Source organism: Oncorhynchus kisutch, linkage group LG9, assembly GCF_002021735.2.
Source record: "Oncorhynchus kisutch isolate 150728-3 linkage group LG9, Okis_V2, whole genome shotgun sequence".
Taxonomy (NCBI): domain Eukaryota; kingdom Metazoa; phylum Chordata; class Actinopteri; order Salmoniformes; family Salmonidae; genus Oncorhynchus; species Oncorhynchus kisutch.
The window spans coordinates 9,958,225-9,978,298 of record NC_034182.2 but is presented as its reverse complement, the minus strand read 5'-3'; the positions used below and the strand labels follow the sequence as shown (position 1 = coordinate 9,978,298).

Sequence of the window (20,074 nt, the reverse complement as noted above, 5' to 3'; positions counted from 1 at the left end):
AGAACAGTCTGCAGCACCGGGCCTCAACCTACTAGAATCTGAAGTCAAATGTCAACTGATTGCTGATGATCTGGTGCTTCTGTCACCAACCAAGGAGGGCCTACAGCAGCACCTAGATCTTCTGCACAGATTTTGCTAGACCTAGGCCCTGACAGTAAATCTCAGTAAGACAAAAAATAAGTGTTCCAAAAATGATAGTCGCCAGGACCACAAAGACAAATTCCATCTAGACATCATTGCCCTCGAGCACACAAAAAACGATACATACCTCGGCCTAAACATCAGCGCCACAGTAACTTCCACAAAGCTGTGAACGAGCTGAGAGTCAAGACACGAAGGGCCTTCTACGCCATCAAAAGGAACATAAAATTCGACATACTAATTAGGATCTGGCTAAAAATACTTGAATCAGTTATAGAACCCATTGACTATTATGGTTGTGAGGTCTGGAGAAGAGTCCCCTAAGCAAGGTGGTCCTGGGGCTCTGTTCACAAACAGAGCCCCAGGACAACAACAAAATTAGACCCAACCAAATCATGGGAAAACAAAAAGACAAGTACTTGACACATTGGAAAGAATTAACAAAAAAACAGAGCAAACTAGAATGCTATTTGGAGACCGAGAGTACACAGTGGCAGAATACCTGACCACTGTGACGGACCCAAACTTAAGGAAAGCTTTGACTATGTACAGACTCAGTGAGCATAGCCTTGCTATTGAGAAAGGCCGCTGTAGGCAGACCTGGCTCTCAAGAGAAGACAGGCTATGTGCACACTGCCCACAAAATGAGGTGGAAACTGAGCTGCACTTCCTAACCTCCTGCCAAATGTATGACCACATTAGAGAGACATATTTCCCTCAGATTACACAGATCCACAAAGAATTTGAAAACAAACCCAATTTTGATAAACTCCAATATCTACTGGGTGTAATACCACAGTGTGCCATCACTGCAGCAAGATTTGTGACCTGTTGCAACAAGAAAAGGGCAACCAGTGAATAACAAACACCATTGTAAATACAACCCATATTTGTTTATTTATTTTCCCTTTTGTACTTACACATTGTTACAACATTTGAAATGTCTTTATTATTTTGAAACTTCTGTAAGTGTAATGTTAACTGTTCATTTGATTGTTTATTTCACTTTTGTTTTATCTACTTCACTTGCTTTATCAATGTTAACATATGTTTCCCATACCAATAAAGTCCTTGAATTGAATAGAATTTAAATTAACATTCAATTCTCTGGCAAAAGCTCTGGTGGACAAACAAATTTGTGCACAAAATTGGAGAGAAATAAGCTTTTTCTGCATATGGAACATTTCTGCAATCTTATTTCAGCTCATGAAACATAGGACCAACACTACATGTTGCATTTATATTTTTGTTCAGTATATTTTTGTAGCCATTCATGGGCAGTTTTGAACAAGTCCTACAAATAAGCATTGGATATGAAATGCTGCAGGAATCAAATATAATTTGACATTTTAATATTGTGGACATGCTAGGCAACTCAAACACATTTTCTAGAGTAAGATGATGGCAAGGATCTTTAACCAGTAGGCATAAACCTGAATATTGATATTCATTAGATTTCTCTTGAAGGTTTGGTGATTTAGAGAAATTCATTGTTATAACAAGAACATTTTCAAATACCCAGCAATTGGGAAACACAGATCAGGGGTGGGCAACCCCTCCTGAAGAGTAAGCAGGATTTACCCAAATTATAAAATGTTTGTGTCCTTACCTTGAAAGCAGTATATGGACAAGGAGACCCACTGCCATAAACCGTTATTGGGGGTGTGTCTTTCAGTTGGCTCTTTTTGGCAACCCATCCCGTGTGTTAATCTGTTCTGTTATTTCATCCAATCGGACTAACTCAGTGCACAGCTTGCTATGAATTATATGTGATGGTGTTTGCATGTTTATGTAAAAAGACTAATGGCCTGTTTGAAACACTGACAAGTAAAAGAGCAGTTTTCTTGTTGTTGCTCAATCTGATTTGGTGGGCCTGGCTCCCCAGTGGGCCCACCCTTGCCTACGCCTCTGGTTAAGAAACATCACGTCAAATCTAAGGTTACCACAAATGATTGACTGAAGGGATATTTTCAGTCATGACCACTCCAGTTCTTAAGGTGGCAGTAAAGACTAATCTCTGTACTGTTTATACAGAGAGAAGAAGAAATAGGGGCTACCGTAAATCGCCACTATTTACATTGCTTTGCGTCCACCGCCTGCTGATTGCCGGTAAAATGGGGCAGGGCTAGGGCAGCACCATAACGCTTTGCCGAATCTGAAGCAGTTCATATATGTGATTGTGAAACATAGAAATTACCACTCGATTAGACCTGGATTTGACATTATGGATCCCAATCGGATAATTCAAGCCCTGAAAGGGACGATAGATCCCAACCTCCGGATAGCGGCTGAAAACGAACTCAATCAGGTGGGTGGATGCCCAAAATAACTTTGTTGTTTTTGTTATCTGGTCAGCATGAACCCATTTCCAGAAAGGGTTGTCCGTGTTTATGATTTGGGATCGCAATAAGGCCGTGTTTCGGGATCAATGATTAGTCCTTCTATAACTTATGTTTGCATCTATCTCTTTATTGTGTAGGACACGAAACAGTAGATTGATATGTAATGTAACTTGCAACACAAACTGTTGCACCGGAGAACAATAGAATTGTGAGGGAGAGCGCGCCCACTGTGCAGCAGTCCGGAGATGGAGCTATTCGTGAAACAATGTAACTAGCAAGTGTCCGATTGGATTGGAATTGTAGACGTCGCGCGCGAGTTGAAACATTGTAACAATTGCAGCAATTTCAGCCAGCGATAGTAAAAGTTTACATTTTCTATGGTTCATTGGATTTGACCGGTGAATTCTAACCGGGACAAATGATTGGTGTGTCTGTATGAAATGCCTGTCAGTCAGTGATTCAACCAAGTGAAATTAGGAGCATTTGCTGGAGACAGAACACTGACAGGGAGAGGAGGGAGATAAAGAAAGAGCGAGGTAAAGAGAGAATTCGGTTCAAAATATCCCTCATTATTTTATTGTTGTTTGCTGGTTATAACTTTGACAGACCCTGGCTCTTTTTTACAACCTTAAATCTGATAACTGGTCTGGCAAGATTGATGTGAGTGTGAGAGGAGGGAATAGGCTGCATGCTTCACCTGCTCTGCGTTTTCCTTGTTCTTCAGTTAGTATTGACATCAACAAACAACCTGGGAGTCCACCTCCTTACACTCTGCTCTGTCATCATATAATTGTTTTGACCACTGTGCTCACTGTGCGCTGTAGATGTGACGCTGACACCTGAAGAAGTCAGGTGCTTAACTTTATGTGGTCCGATTTGGGTTGAGCTCATTTTAAAGCAGTGTCTTATTTTGTGTGTTCCAGTCGTACAAGATCATCAACTTCGCCCCCACTCTGCTCCAGATCATTGTGTCTGAACAGGTGGAGTTCCCTGTTCGACAAGCAGGTGAGAACCTTGCCTCAGAACATGACATAAAGACTTGCATCTGGCTGTTTTTAAAACATCACTGGACCAATGCAACAGCTATAAACAACTCTGATAATAGCCTTCATTTGGGCTGGTGTCCAGGACACAGATTAAGCCTAGTCCTGGGCAAAAGATCACTTTCAATGAAGGTTCTTCTTCAAGCATGCTTTTTAGTCCAGGACTAAGCTTAATCTGTGTCCGGGAAACTGGCACATGAATGAATTGTAAGGTAGAATTGTGTCAGTCTTGCCAGTCTGAGTGATCTCTGTTTGCCAGCGGCCATCTACCTAAAGAACATGGTGAGCCAGTACTGGCAGGACCGCGAGCCCTCTCTAGGGGAGGTGGTGTTCCCCTTCAACATCCACGAGAACGACCGCACGCAGATCAGAGACCACATCGTGGAGGCCATCATCCAGTGTCCCGAGTCCATCCGGTGGGTCCTGCTGTCCTAATCTCCTTTACCTCCCTTAACCCACTAACCCTTACCTCTTAGCCTGATACTCAGGGCAGGTGGTGCCCTGCTCCGGTCCTCTGCTCTGATCTACCTAGAGTCTTTGAAACCGGGTCACTTGACCGTATAGATCATCTGTGACTACAAGTGCCCAATGAAGAGGGATGGGAGGATCGTTTAGTGATGGCATGTTATAGAAAGAATACAATGCTGATGTATGTGTGTGTATTCTCTCTCCCAGGGCCCAGTTGACAGTGTGTTTGCGAGCCATCATAAAGCATGACTTCCCTGGGCGCTGGACGGCCATAGTGGATAAGATCGGCCTGTATCTGCAGTCTCAGAACAGTGGCAGCTGGTACGGCAGCCTGCTGGCCCTCTACCAGCTTGTCAAGACCTACGAGTGAGTCAACCAACCGGTGCTGTTTGTCCCACCTGAGGACCCGTCACTCTCACCAGTGATCAAGTCGTAACGATGCGGTGTTTTGAGCCACCATTTTCAGTCCTAGTTTAGTAGTTCTGGTGTATAAGCTGAGTGATATAAATTATTATTTCATTTACATTTTTCAGTCATTGCACCCAGCCTGTTGTCGACGATATCATGTGTGTGTGTGTGTCAGGTATAAGAAGGCGGAGGAGAGGGATCCGCTGCTAGCAGCCATGCAGATCTTCCTGCCCCGTATACAGCAGCTCGTCACCCAGCTACTGCCTGACGGCACCATCTTCTCTGTCCTCATACAGAAACAGATCCTCAAGATCTTCCACGCACTCGTACAGGTGAGAGAAGAGACTGTGTGTGTGACTGACTGACTGTGCGTGCTCAAGTGTCTGTGACTGACTGCATGTGGCATGCGTGTGCAATTGTGTGTGATACTAATACCAGTGTCTCTCTATTCTGCTCCTACAGTACTCCCTGCCTCTCCAGCTGATTAATAACACAGTCATTACCCAGTGGATGGAGCTCCTCAGAGCTGTTATGGACAGAGATGTCCCCCCAGTATGTCCTTCTTTATTGTGTAGACCTGCCAGCCTTCTGCGAATTCTTCAACCTACTTTTTTTTATTGAAAGGGAGTGGCGAACCTCTGTTGTGTGTGTGTGGTTGCTAGGAGACGTTGGAAGTGGATGAGGATGACCGTCCTGACTTGGTGTGGTGGAAGAGTAAGAAGTGGGCCCTACACATCATCACCAGACTGTTCGAGAGGTGAGGGGACACGGGAGATGTATTTGTGTGTTGATGAATTTGGATGTATGTTGATGTGAAGATGTTTGTGTGTTTGTGGATCGTAGCCTTTTTTTCAGTCTAACCATGTTGTTCTATATTTGTGTGGCAGGTACGGAAGCCCAGGCAATGTGACAAAGGAGTACTTTGAGTTTGCAGACTTTTTCTTGAAGACGTACGCTGTAGGGATCCAACAGGTAAGAGTCTGTAACATTCTAAATATGACATCCCGCTTGAATGTATAGATGTCTGTTAGTCCACATCTACCAATTGTGTGTGTGTGTGTGAGCAGCAGTAGTCTTCTGTTTAGTCTGACCCCGTACGATCTGGTGTGACCTCGTCTCTGGGTGGTCTCCTTCAGGTCCTGTTGAAGGTGCTGGACCAACACCGACAGAAGCAGTATGTCACGCCTCACGTCCTCCAGAAGTCTCTTAACTACCTGAACCAGGGCCTGTCTCACTCCCTCACCTGGAAACACATGAAGCCACACATGCAGGCGGGTCAGACAGACACCACTACACCTGTATCTCTGTGACACGCTGATAATCATGGATTTGATTTATATTTAGGTCTCTTCCATCACAAATGTGGGATTATGTGTGAAATTACACCTTGTTATACCGGTGGTGGGTCTGTTATAAGGTTGTGACATTACAATTTTGGATTGAGTTACAGTATGTGGCAGGTGATGATCAAAGTTAAATTTGTCTAATCTTTATGTCAGCATTTATATCTGCTGTGTTATATACTTAGTAATTGAGCTAATCAGAATACTGCTATGCTTCTGAAAACAATGTTACAATTCCACTTTTAGTAGTTAACCTGTGTGTGTGTGTGTGTGTGTGTGTGTGTGTGTGTGTGTGTGTGTGTGTGTGTGTGTGTGTGTGTGTGTGTGTGTGTGTGTGTGTGTGTGTGTGTGTGTGTGTGTGTGTACTGTGCGTTCCACAGACCATCAGCCAAGAGGTGATCTTCCCTCTAATGTGTTACAAAGACGAGGATGAGAAACTGTGGCAGGAGGATCCATACGAGTACATCCGCATGAAATTCAGTGAGTACACACATTCTATAACTCAATCAGTTAGTCGTTTTGGAGGTAATGGGACATTGTATGGTCAGTATACATTTTCTACCTTTATACATAATGACATGTTAGGTTGAAAATGTATGGCTTCCACAGAATAGAGATAAGGTTAATTGTGATCTTGGCTGGGTTTCATTCTCTGTTCCAGATGTGTATGATGACCATGCCCTCCCTGCCACCGCCGCCCAGAGCCTCCTGTGTAAAGCAGCCCGCAAGAGGAAGGAGGTGAGTGGAGAACCACACTAGAACCAAACAAAAACTACCCAACAGTCCTAAGTAGGTTACTTTCCTCATTTCCTTTCCTTAACTGAGTCTTCTGATATGACTTGCATCACTGCTCTGCCCCCCCCCCCCCCTCCCCTCCCAGGTTCTTCCCCAGATGATGGAGTTCTGCCACCAGATCATGATGGAGCCCTCTGCTGACCCCCGCAGGAAGGATGGGGCGCTGCATGTCATCGGCTCACTAGCCGAACTCCTACTGAAGGTCAGCAGTGTGTGTGTCTCTGTACTTTCCCCTCTTGTTTTATGCCTGTTTAGTCTCTCTGTGACTGAGTCCTCTCTTCCTGTTGTCGTCCTGTAGAAGAGGGTGTACAGGGAGCAGATGGAGCTGATGTTACAGAATTACGTTTTCCCTCTACTCAACTCCCCTCTGGGATACCTCCGGGCCAGGGTGAGACACACGCACGCACGCACGCACGCGCTTTCACTCCAGGGCCCCTCTAACCCAACCCTTCTCATGGAGCTGAGAATGGGTGTGTAAGAACATGTAGGGCGGCAGGTAGCCTAGTGGTTAGAGCGTTGGACTAGTAACCGAAAGGTTGCAAGATCGAATCTCTGAGCTGACAAGGTAAAAATCTGTCCTTCTGCCCCTGAACAAGGCAGTTATCCCACTGTTCCTAGGCCGTCATTGAAAATAAGAATTTGTTCTTAACTGACTTGCCTAGTTAAATGAAGGTAAAATAAAACAAATAGAAGTGTGTGTGAGCAGTTCTTCGATCTTTAAAATGTCTCCTTCCCTCTTTATACCTCCAGTCCTGTTGGGTGCTACATTCCATACAGTCCATCCACTTGAGTCAGAATGGTCCCTCAGTCCTGTTGTATATGGATTAAACATCCCCCTTCAGCTTTCTGCATTTCTTTACCCTCCTCACCCCTGCTATTTTACTTACTGGCCCTCTTCAGGCTGGTGATCGTGTTGGGAAGCACCACTGCACATTTTGGTGACTGGAAGTGGACAGTGCTGATTTGTACATAATGTGGATCGACTCCACACTGATAGCGATGCCCATCCGCGTGGAATATAGATCAGTGATTGTGACCCTGTGTTTGTCTTCAGTCGTGCTGGGTGCTGCATTCGTTCAGCCCGCTGCGTTTCCATAACGAGTTGGTCCTGAGGAATGCGGTGGAGCTGGTCAAACAGGGCCTGGTAGCAGACAAGGAGATGCCCGTCAAGGTGGAGGCTGCTATCGCCTTGCAGACACTGGTCAGCAACCAGGAGCAAGGTCTGGGGTTCATACACACGCACAGACATGCACACATGCATACACAAATGCACAAGCGTCGCTAGCACAGACACACACACACACTCTGAACCCTCTCTCCCTCTCTTTAGCTAAGGTCTACATCAGGCCCTACATCCGGCCTGTCATGCAGGAGCTTCTCCACGTCATCAAGGAGACGGAGAACGATGACCTCACTAATGTCATTCAGAAGATGATCTGCGAGTACAACCAGGAAGTGGCTGTCATCGCCGTCGACATGACCCAGAACCTGGTACGCCCCCTACGCCTCCACTGGCATGCTCTACTGTTTAACAGGATCTCTGTGTGTGTGTGTGAGAAAGAGTCTTTGTATGTATACTATCTTCACCAGTATGATTCTACATAAAGAGTGAGATGTAAGAGTGCATCTAACCTCGCTCTGTGTCTGTCTGTCTCTCTGTGTGTGCCTGTCTGTCTGTCGCTCTGTGTCTCTGTCTCTCTGTGTCTGTCTCTCTGTGTGTCTGTCTGTCTCTCTGTGTGTGTCTGTCTGTCTCTCTGTGTCTGTCTCTGCGTGTCTGTTTCTCTGTGTCTGTCTCTGCGTGTATGTCTCTGTGTGTATGTGTGTGTGTGTGTAAAGGCGCCCGCATGCTTCCTATCTGAAACAGTTTGTGCATATATTGTGACAACATTTTGTGACGTTTTTGTTTGATTGGTCTTCGGCTAGGGTTGTTTTTTGGCTGTTCGTGAACACTTTTCTCTCGAGCAAGCCGAATTCGGCAGCGAAGAAATACTGCACCAAACATCTTAGTTAGATGTAAAATTGCATGACTAAGATCTCCTAGGCATGACATTTTTTTTGTTGAATTCAGACTATTTTGGCTACGGCGTCTCAAGATGGACAAACAGTACTATTGTTGCCCCCCCCCCTCGTTTTTCAAGCGAAGGTCTTTTTAAGCGAGCACAGCCAAACCGAAAAATGCGAAAGCCTTAACACCCCCTGCATATGTGTGTCTCCAGGCTGAGATCTTCACCAAGGTGCTACAGAGTGAAGAGTATGAGGAGAGTGAAGACAAGACGGTGATGGCTCTGGGGATCCTCAGCACCATAGACACCATACTCACTGTTATGGAGGACCACAAGGAGGTGAGACAGACTGTATACTCACGCATTCTACAGATGTACACACCCACACACACACACACGCGCTCACCCTATTCCAAATCGAGTCCTCTGAAGCTCCAGTTGAATGTGTGATGATTGGTGATTGATTTGCTCCCTCTCCCCTGCTTTGTGTGAACACACAGTGTTATTGAACATCCTGTATGTCAGACTAGGGCTGTGACGGTCATGGAATTTTGGATGACAGTAATTGGCCAGCCAAATGACTGTGCTCTCCATAATAACCGTTTTCCCTCTCCGCTCCTGACCACATGTGCCGCCATAGAAATAGAATGAATAGAACGGGCGTCCCCATTCAAGTCAATGATGGTGTGATGGGTGGACTGGCGGCCATTGCGAGTGCACCCATAGAAGTACAAACAGGAAGTGTACCCATCAATATGTGCTGTGATTTATTGATTAAACTCCACTGACATTACAGAAATACATGAGCCACACCAGTTAACATCATTTGAATGAACAATGTACATTTCATAACGTTGTTATGAGTCCATGTTACCGCAGAAACACTCAACCGTACGATTGCCCTGCCACTCTGTCTTCAGTCAGCTGTTCGTTCCACATTTTCCGCTTATGACTGTTATTTTATCCATAACAGTTGGTTATACGGTAATTGTGCCCTCCCTATGTCAGACCGATGTTAGTCTGGGATCAATAGATCTTTGACCTTTTGATATCCCTCTTTCTCTTTCTGCCTGTATCTTTCCTCTCTCACCCTCTTGACTGCCTCTCGTTCTTTCGCTATCGTGTTCTCTCTCTTCCCCTCTCTCCATCTCCCTCTCTCTCAGATCACTCAGCAGTTGGAGGGCATCTGTTTACAGGTGATAGGCCTGGTGCTGCAGAAGCCCATCATAGGTATGGCAGGTGTGTGTGCTCACGTCACTGTCTGTTTTTGTGTGTACACACATACTCATTTGTTTGCTGTGTGTGTCTATTCTTCTGTGTGACCTTTGAGTTCCATTGAGCTACCCCCCCCCCCCCCCCCCCCCCCCGTCTTGTATAACACCTTGTCCATTTAATATACGTCGCACAATGAGCACGGTCTAATTATCAAAAGAATGTCCCCTTGTGCTTCCCAAATCCCAGATAACCAAGCAGTGTGTGTGTGTGTGTGTGTGTGTGTGTGTGTGTAGGGTGAAAATACAGCTCTATGTTAATGAATGTGTTATGTGATAACTTGTATAATGTTAGTTTCCTTCAAGAAGAGTGTGGGGGGGGGGGTCACTGTGGAAGATTGTTTATCTCTCAAAGGGAAACATCAATTCGATGATCTGTTTCCTCCTCTTCTCTCTCCCCTCCAGAGTTCTACGAGGAGATTCTGTCCCTGGGGTTTGGGCTGACCTGCCAGACCATCTCCCCTCAGATGTGGCAGCTACTGGCGGTTCTCTACGAGGTCTTCCAGCACGACTGCTTTGACTACTTCACGGGTAGAGTACTGAGTCACTGAGTGAGAATATTGGGCTTACACACCTGTCTTGGTGAACATTGAATATCACAGTGAATGTGATGTCGAATAGCATGATGGTGATACTGGCCAAACATGCTGATGATCACGGTCTGTTCGCTTTCAGATATGATGCCTCTTTTGCACAACTACGTTACCGTGGATACAGACATGCTCCTGTCCAACCCCAAATATTTAGAGGTCATATACAACATGTGCAAAAAGGTGAGCGTGAGCATATGTGTGTGTGTGTGTGTGTTCAGGTAGAGTTTGATGAAGTGTCCCATGTTGACCTTTGACTCCTGTGCTGTAGGTGCTGACCAGTGATGCAGGTGAGGATGCAGAGTGTCACGCTGCTAAGCTGCTAGAGGTCATCGTCCTCCAGTGTCGGGGGAGGGGCATCGACCAGGTGAGAGGGACCGCGAAGGCTTCTGGGTAGTATTAAAGGGTAGAAGTGGTCCCAGTTCAGCCCAAATCAGTTTGCACGGTCTTTCCTTTTCATACCCTCAATCTCCCGTTGGGAGGGATGATTGCTATCAATATTGAATTGATTCTTCTCTCTCACCCGCATGTGATTTGGCACAGTTGTATCTCTTGTTTGCTCTCTCTCTCTCTCACTCTCTCCCCCCTTCCTCCAGTGTATCCCGTTGTTTGTGGAGGCTGTGTTGGAGCGGCTAACCAGAGGTGTGAAGTCCAGTGAGCTGAGGACCATGTGTCTGCAGGTGGCCATCGCTGCTCTCTACTACAACCCAGCCCTGCTCATCCACACGCTGGACAACATGCACTTCCCCCACACCCCACAGCCCATCACCGCTCACTTCATCAACCAGTGGATGAATGACACTGAGTTCTTCCTGGGGTAAGTGTATAAACTAAGCCATACGCCCTACATCCTACGCCCTATACACTACCCACTATAAAGTGCACCGTGGATAAACAACGTGCCCTAAACCATGGTCCCTAAATACTACTAGACCCATACTGTATACGGTCCACTTCATCAACTATATTGTTAGTTATCACTGAGTCACACTGTGTTCTTCCTATAGCAGTGTAAAAACATAAGGGACATGCAATACTTATACCTACTACAGTACACTGTACATGATTAATTCACCACCTACCTGTAGTTCATTCTCTCTCTCCCTCCCTCCACTCCTCTCTCTCCCAGGCTCCATGACCGTAAGATGTGTATCATCGGACTGAGTGTTCTGATGGAGCTACCCTCCAGGCCAGTGGTGGTAGACGGGATAGCGGCTCAGATTGTCCCCAGTGTCCTGCTCCTCTTCCTGGGGCTCAAACACCTTTACTCCTCCCGCCTCAACAAGCCAGATCTTCTGGCCTGTCCTGGGGTACCGGAGGAAGACCAGAACGGTGAGAGGAGGAAAACGGGCGACAGAGGAGGAGAGGAGACAGAACAAATGAGAGGGGAATGGAGAGAGCAGGCAAGAGAGGAGGAGAGAAAAGGAAAGGAGAGATGCTAATACTGTTGAATCAAACCCGCTTCTGGGAAGCCATTGGGTAGGGCCAGGGATAATGTCAATGGTAGGAGATTAAGACACTACTAACACTAGCTATGGATGTGGTGGGAATCAGTCCTCAGCTGTTCATGTGTGTTGCTTTACACATCAATGGCCAGGTTTCAACACCTATGGACCTCTCTCTCTTTCTCTTGCTTGACTTCTCTCTCTGCCTTCAGGTCATATTAGTTGCACTACATTTCCCTACATGCCGCAGGGCAGCTGTGCTGGCATTCCTCAGTCAAGTGTGATGAACCTGGAGTTCCAGAATATTCAGAGTGCTTCTGGGGGTTGTAGTGTTGTTGTGCAGTCAGACACAAAGGTAGTAGATGAGACTAGCTCAACGGGAATGACTTTGAGTGTTCTTCTGTCACATTTAGTCTCCATATTCGCTTCATTTGAATTAATTTACCTTCTGGGAATATAGGAGTGTTATTGGGAACAGCAGGGTACAGGGGAGGTTAGGATGAAGTAAATTGTTATGTATGTTAGCTAAGCAGCTGTTACTGTAATTTGGCATATTTAAAATGGCATTAAGAATAATTGTGCCTTACAAAAAGGTCAACGGGTCATCTTTTTCTATTCATTCTGTTTGTCTGTCTGCGTGTGTGTTGCGTCCACAGAGGAGATCCCTAGTGATGAGGACGAGGTGAATGAGAACTGTAACGCCATGATGCAACAGCAGACTAGCACACGCGTAGGCCACGAGGACGATGAGGAGGAGGAGGATGATGAAGACTACTGGGATGAAGAAGGGCTGGAGAGGACACCCCTGGAGGAGTACAACACGCCTCTGGACTATGACAATGGAGAGGACGAGTACCAGTTCTTCACCGCTGCCCTACTCCGTAAGTGGTTACACATCTACACACACACACACACACACACACACACAGAGGCATCTAAACTCTATCCCGTGTGTACTATAGGGGTCCAGAACACTGACCAGCCTTGGTACCAGTCTCTGACCACGCCCCTCAGTGATGACCAGAAGAAACAGCTGCAGGAGATCTACAGCCTGTCCCAGCAGAGGAGGAGCACCGCTGCCAAGGGCCAATGGTGAGGCAGAAGAGCGGTACGGGGGACCAATGGGGAGAGAGGACAGGGGGCGAATGGGGAGAGAGGATGGGGGGGGGGCGAGGGCTAATTGGGAAAGAGGGGAGAGCGCCAATGGGCAGGAGAGAGAGGACAGGAGGCCAAGGGCCAATGGGTTGGGAGATGGTGAGGCTGAAGAATAAGGATGCAGGGTGTAAAATACAACAACAGTAAAAGGTTGTTGATTTAAACATGTATTTTGACAAGCATGCTGTATTTTCCAGTACGTTGAGTCCTAACACTGTGTCATGTTGTTTCAGAGCTGTAAGAGACATGGCTGGAGGCCTGGATGGAAGGAGGAGTAGCAGCAGAGTTCTGGCCTGATCTGAAGTGGATTTAAAACACAACAAGAACTGTTTCAGACCAGATCTATCTAGACTTTACTGATCCCACCAAGACCGGGCCATTTAGAACCGTAACTGAACTCTGTGGAGACCCACCAGAGACCATAACACCAGGACTTTACACTACACACTTTACGGTTCACATCTCAGACCGTAATTGGACCACACCCACCCCAGAGAGAGAGAGAGAGAGAGAGTGAGAGAGAGAGTGTGTGAGATTGATGTCCTGCTCTGTATCACTGACCAGCGAATTCATCTTCTAGTGCAGTACAGTCTTTGGGTCTGTGATTCTGTAACTGTGTGAATGTAAGTATTGTACACAAAATCTCTGTTTCTCTATAGCCTGACTTTTGTTTGGTCTCGAGAGGACTGGGCAGATGTCCTTGGTTGCCATGGCATCAATCAGAACCATGTGTCAGTTAGTCTGAACCAAAGCTGTGGTGCTAATGGACGGACAGACAGGCATGTTGGGGTGAAGGGTTAGGGGTCAGTGACCTTTAACCCACGGGGGGGTTCCTTTCACACTGATGAATTGTAATAGGGGGCAAGATGCTGGGAGGAGAGTGTTTGTTTGTCTTTGTTTTATATAACTGTTTTAATTTAACTTAAGAAAATCATAAACGTTCATGTAACATCTAGCCGTGTGTGTGTGTGTGTGTGTGTGTGTGTGTGTGGTAAAGATTTTATATTGATTTCACATAGAGGATATCGCGGTAGCTGAAACGTTCCGTCTTTGTACGTCTCTTCCTGCATGTTTTTGTACGTCTCTTCCTAACATGTAGGTGAACAGTATCAGCAGGAGTAAATATGTTTTCATAACATCATTTACAGGCTTCTCTCAGGGCCCATGTTCAGATACTTCAAAATGGATTCCTCCCATCCTCCATGGTTCTGACACAAGACAGAGGGCATAACATGGTGGAATCTGGCTTTCACCAGTCTACCAACTATCTGGACTTGGGTATCAAATTCAAATCACAGCTGGGAATCTCTCTATGCCCGGCAGTTATTTTTCTCATGTCCCCAGCTGTCCAGAAAGAGGAGCCAACTGTGAAAGGAGTTTCCTCTGGAATGTTTGAGATGTCCAAATACCACAGGGCTTCTTTCTGCATTTTATAGTCAGTATTTGATTCTCTAGTGGAGTCAGAGGGCTCTGCTTGCAGGATTGGTAGTCAGATCCTGATGTTTCAGATGGGACGCTTGGATGGGTTTTGGTGCGGCAACGGCGTTCTTGCTCTCCCTCTCTCTCTCTCTCTCTCTCTCTCTCTCTCTCTCTCTCTCTCTCTCTCCCTGTGTTAGTATTCTGTGTGTGTTCGGCTGCAGTTTGTATGTTCTAGCCCACTGCAGTTTCTACTGAAGACTGTGTGTGTGCAGGACAGTAAGGAGCAGCCAAGCGTTGAAGAGCTGTCGAACTCTGCGGGCAGTGAAACCAACATAGGGTGTGTGTTATATGTTGTTGACTAGTGTCTGGAGTTGTTTCTCTACAGAAAATGTTCTGTTGCAATCTGCCTCTGCACTTAAGCACCACAGTGAATTATGTTCTCCAACAAACACCCTCCCTCTCTCTTCATTTCTATTGGTCGGTATGATTGTTTAATGTAGGTGATGTTGCGTATACCTGACACTTCCAGGCCATGCTAGGATGCTGTTACACTAATCTGTGAGAGAGAGACGGAGTTAACTCTAGTCTACTGCCCTGGTAATAATGCAGGGGATTCTCTGGCCCCTGTGTCCCAGTCAGGGTGCCTCTCTTCCAGTCTGCCTGGTGGCCTCTTTCCCCCTGGGGAGCAGAGTGGAGGTAATGATGATGGCCATAGACCGTGGTGTGCTGGGCAAAGCTAATCAGATCTGATAGTATAGTCTCACTAAAGCAGAGTATGAGAAGGGCAAACAAGGGCAGAGTCAAAGAGAGAGACCTCACTGCAGTTCAGCAACCGAATAACTTCAGCTCACAGTTAAAAAGGTAGCGGAAGTCTCCAGCTAACTATTGAGTGGAGTACTGTGATGTGTGTTTGTTCTCTGGGGCAGCTAACTGCCTGTGGTCTCTGCAGTGTGTGCCTCTGTCAGAATCACTTACATGGATGGATGGATGGATGGATGGATGTGGGTAGGCAAAGTTCAGGTGAAGTGAATTTTGTGTCATGTGGTAGTTTCCTGCCCTTTTATAGCCACCCAAAAACACACTCACACAGACAACTCTCCTGTGTGCGTGTGTGTCCAGGGCACACAGGGACCATCTCCATCCGCCAGTGAAGCTGAGACAGAGATGCAGACTGACAGTGCTGACTGTGTCTCTATCGGCCCTGTGTGAGTCAGAGGTCCCCAGACTCCGCCACGGATGGTGAGGACTGTAGTGGAATTTTTATATTTATATATATATATTTTAAACAGTTCTCAAGTTTCCCAGATGCTGGTCTCAAGTTTAGGGAGCATCCACAAGCAGTGTAGCCTCCCTATTAAACTGGCCTCTGCTAAGAGGAGTGGACTTCTATGGCACAGGTTGAAGTGTGCTGCCTCGCATTGTAACAATACAAGGTCACTGGTTCAAGCCCCATTCCGGCTGACTACTCCCCCTCCACCGCTGCATTAGTAATGGGATATTTGATTCCTAATGGGGGTCTTGGCTACTTTGCAACCCCTTCTCACACTCCAGTTAATTGCATTTGCTTTGGTAATGAGGGAGTCTGATTGCATATCATGAATCATGCGCCACTCTCCCACCCTTGTGCCCCTTCCACTTGAATCCCGAAGGGTTTTTTAAAGAGAGCGGGTCTCCAGTTGGGCTGGTCTGTGATTCACTGTCAACTTTCCCGTTCAGAGGAATAAGGCAACCTCCGAGAGCGTTCCACACACTAAAGAACTTTATTTCCAGAGGACATATATGAGATGGTTCCATCCCAAAGCTCTTCATACCTGAGTAGTAGTATTATAATCACCTCTCCTTCTAATGAGCTACTCATCCTCAAGTACACCTGTGAGATTGAATACCACCTCGTGCTGCGATGGGCCTGGCGGGGGCATAACTGCCAGGCAGGCTCATTTAGTGGCAATCAGCCACCGACCTATAAGCCTAAGGTAATGAAATCAAACGCTATTGTAGAAAGAGAGAGGCCTACACTCGCCTCGAACATGTCACCGTATCATTACCGATGGATAAAGGCTATTGTGGTCGACACGCTCCGTCGCCCACAGGAATCTAGGCCTGCCTAGCCCTGCTGAGCGGTGCGGCAGTTGGTGAGTGCACCATGCATTCTGAATGCAATTAGCGCACAGAAAGCCACCTTGAACACTCACAGATGCACCATTCCAATGGGGGATAAAACAAGCAAATGAATGAGGTAAAACCGTTTCATTCTTTATAGTCGGAGAGACCACAGAGAGCAGATGTTTGATTTTCTCCTGGTCCCAGAATGGTGAGGTGAATATATGGTGTGCAGCAATGTTCCCTCCATTTTTTTCCCGTCACTGAGCAAATTTCAGGTCTGCTGAACGCAAACATTGAAAGTCCTGTACAACTTCCAGGGCGTTTACTGTGAACACTGAGGCTGTACCCTCTTTAAGTTACAGTTTTAACAGTGGCCAAATAGGCTACTTGATCATAATGTTGGCCTACCAGAGAGGACTGGCATAAAAAACTATGGAGAAAATGCATCCCAGAACAGCTATTTCCATGTTAAAATGTTATATCATTCAGCCGACAGTAGCAGCCTATGTGTGGTGTTCAATGTCGGCCTACATTCCATGAGACTTTTGGAAAAAAACATGCAGGGCTTGACATTAACCTGTTTTAATCACTTGTTGTTCAGACAAGGTGATTGAAAATGCTGCTGTGTTGTTTGATGCAAGTAACCACTTTACAAAATCAAATGCATTATTATTCTCCTACCATTACTACAGAGAATCAGATGAATTATGCTACACTCTGCCTATTGGCTACTTAGATTATTCAAACCTGTCTCAAAATACAACACTGCCCATTTAAGACCAAAACAAAAGCTCTTTAACTGACTGGCTTTTCAAAGGTGTCTAGAAATGTACACGTTTTGTGCTCTTGTAGGAAGCAATCACTCCCCTATTGCTGACTATAAATAATCTATAACTGGGCTAATAATTCACTAACTATCAGAGGATATGAACAAAATGTACATGCAGCTCTTGCTTTGATCTCACAAGTTCATCTACTCATGACTGCTCATGCTGTAAACACATTCCAGTTCAAAGTAAATGGCACAGATCCATATATGGCAATAGTCTATTTGCATATAGGCCTACTGCAACTCTGATTGTTTATGCTGCACCATACAGCAGTGTCGCTCTCAATGCAATAGAATCCTACTCCGATGCGTTCTGCCTACAAGCAAAATCTCTCGCATAGTTTGTTTTGTTTCAGTATGTTGCATTGAAAGTGGCTAATGTTGAGTCAATAGTGTTAACAGGGAAAACTGTAGAACAGTGGTCAGCAACCTTTTCTGAGTCAAGATCAAAATGCAAGCCGAGATCTACCGCTTAATTTTTTTTTAAACATGACTTAAAAAAACGTACGCCTATGCAACATTAACCAATTAAAATCAGTACTGTAGCAGAGGTTTGTGCAGAAAGCTATAAGCCCAATACATTATCACTGCATATTGGCTTTGCTTGAATTGCCCTGCCAGTGCATTGTTCTTCCGGACATTGTTTAAAATAATAGTATTTTTTCTTTTTATTAGGTAGGCTATATGATCACACTGGTAATAGATCCATTGTTGTATTACTTGTGCGGCACAGCTGAGTGAGGAGCATCCCTCCTCTCTCTCTCCTCCACTGACACTGACCAAAAAGGGACAATGTCTTCCAGCTGACGACAACTCCAGTCGCACACGGCATTATTTCTGCCTCGTGCACAAATTCATTTAGTTACTCCTATGAACAGAGAAAGTGAAATATTCCTTGATATTAAAAAAAGACCCAAACCACTAATAATAATAAGTCTATTAATAAATACGTTCCTACTCCTTCATTACTGGTGCACTGCTTGTTGTAGCGCTGAATACAGTTGACAGTGCTGAGTAGAAACGTAAACATATACTCATTCATAAAAACAGCAGCTCTTTGCTGTATTCGTTGACAGTCTCTCTCTAGTCATGGTTTTTAAACGTTTTGAAATCTCACAGTATCAACTTTTCTGTATATATGTTTTGTGCCTACTTCATTGCGGCAGACACCGTCATCTGAGCCATTCGATTGGCCAGCGGTAAACCTACAGTGCACTTGATATGCTCTCTGGGCCCTCGGAGTTTGTACCTTCTGAACAAACGTACATGCAATTATTGAAAATAGCAACAGTTCGCTTACCCGGCGCAGAGGGCAGATGAATCGGGTACACCTACCCTCAACTGCACGAGACGAATACAAAGAAAACATTTCAGCGCGGCAGTCTCGTGGCTAAGTTTAGAGCGAACATTGGTGCGCAAAATGGATACTTATACCCAGGTGAATAGCGAGCGGCTAATGGGTGAAACAAATGGTCGAGAAGACGACCTTGATCCGTGTAGCCGGCTAGACGCCAGCTGCTGGGTGAAGAAATGGCCCGGAACAGCCTTCATGATGATGTGAATACAGCAACAGTATCATATGCATTTTATAAGTCAGGGATGGACAACTGGCGGCCCACGGGCCCCACCACATTTAAAATAAAATATTTTTTAGAAACTCCTGTTGGGTCTCAACTGTTGCAAGTTAGAATATACAAGGTGCAATTTCGACACAAAACATCTCTACACCCTATGGCAAAATGTGTACCCTTGCAGGAAATTAGCTGTAAAACAGCCTGTTTTCCTATCTGCCCAATGGCAAAATGAGCAGAATTGCATGAAATGAGTTAAAATTGCTAAATCTTCTGTCCCATGGCAAAAATGTGTAGGATTGCAGCAGTTTCTCTAAAACGAACATTCTCTACACCCCGCGAGCAACTGTGGCTCTCATGAGTTCAGATTTGTTGTGGCCCCCCACCACCATCAAAGTTGTCCCATCCCTGATAGGATATCCTGTCACCGCACAACCCTCTGGCAATGACTAGAGAGCAAGAGAGGGGGAGGAAGGAGAGTAAGGGAAGGAGTACTTGACAACTTAGTTGTTTTGCCCTTTAGCATGTCTTTCCCAGTAGGCACGCCCCACCCCCTCCTCCTCCCCAGGTCCTGTCATGCTGGACTCAGGGCACAGGAGGTGGTTGTCTGCAGGTGTTGCACGCCAGTTTGTTTCCTGGCGGTGTGTACATGGTTCAGTGATCAGTGTGCCCCAGTGTACCCTTTGCCAACCCCCTACTGTGCCATCAGAGCCCCCTCCCTAGTACCCCCCACTAGCTGTAGTGACAGAAAGCTATTCTCGAAGTAGTAGAAAGGGCAACTGAAGTGTATTTGTCAAACATGTTATTCATACCCTATTAAAAATGCGCTTTCACGGCAAAGTCTACACTTGTGTTCGGCACATGATTTGATTTAAAGCACATAGCCTATGTGTTTTCATCACGAGTGGAAACACTTTTGTGTGTGTTTGTGTAATTTAGCGCGGTGCAGTGTTGCGTGAGTGTCTTGTAGGCAGTCACAGTTGTCAGTCTGTGTTGCTCTCACCGCCACCGACGTAGCTGCTGACTTGCCACATCCAGGGACTGCTACACACACTCTGCTGCAGTGAATGAGTGTTAGTAACAAACTCCTCATTATTGAGTTAATAAAGCTGCATAAAAACATAGTCTCTAGGTTGCTTTCTTGAGAA

General features: G+C 45.8%; 1 protein-coding gene across 2 annotated transcripts; it reads left to right on the top strand.

Moving 5' to 3' along the window:
* Positions 1 to 2,287: 2,287 nt before the first annotated feature.
* LOC109896300 (importin-8-like) lies at positions 2,288 to 19,771 on the top strand. Of its 2 annotated transcripts, none has more exons than XM_031831835.1 (25): positions 2,288 to 2,449; positions 3,407 to 3,488; positions 3,786 to 3,942; positions 4,202 to 4,360; positions 4,578 to 4,734; positions 4,865 to 4,954; positions 5,065 to 5,159; positions 5,290 to 5,374; positions 5,539 to 5,673; positions 6,126 to 6,225; positions 6,407 to 6,483; positions 6,626 to 6,742; positions 6,839 to 6,928; positions 7,595 to 7,760; positions 7,871 to 8,031; positions 8,757 to 8,882; positions 9,707 to 9,782; positions 10,220 to 10,345; positions 10,490 to 10,587; positions 10,676 to 10,771; positions 11,001 to 11,221; positions 11,534 to 11,736; positions 12,506 to 12,730; positions 12,812 to 12,941; positions 13,238 to 19,771. In XM_031831835.1, coding segments are annotated over exons 1-25 (3,057 nt in total). In that variant the 5' UTR covers positions 2,288 to 2,365; the 3' UTR covers positions 13,239 to 19,771. The 2 variants fall into 2 exon arrangements, with proteins under 2 accessions (XP_031687695.1, XP_031687696.1); XM_031831836.1 differs by having other exon boundaries at positions 2,319 to 2,449; positions 9,707 to 9,773; positions 13,238 to 13,959.
* The last annotated feature ends 303 nt before the right edge of the window (positions 19,772 to 20,074 follow it).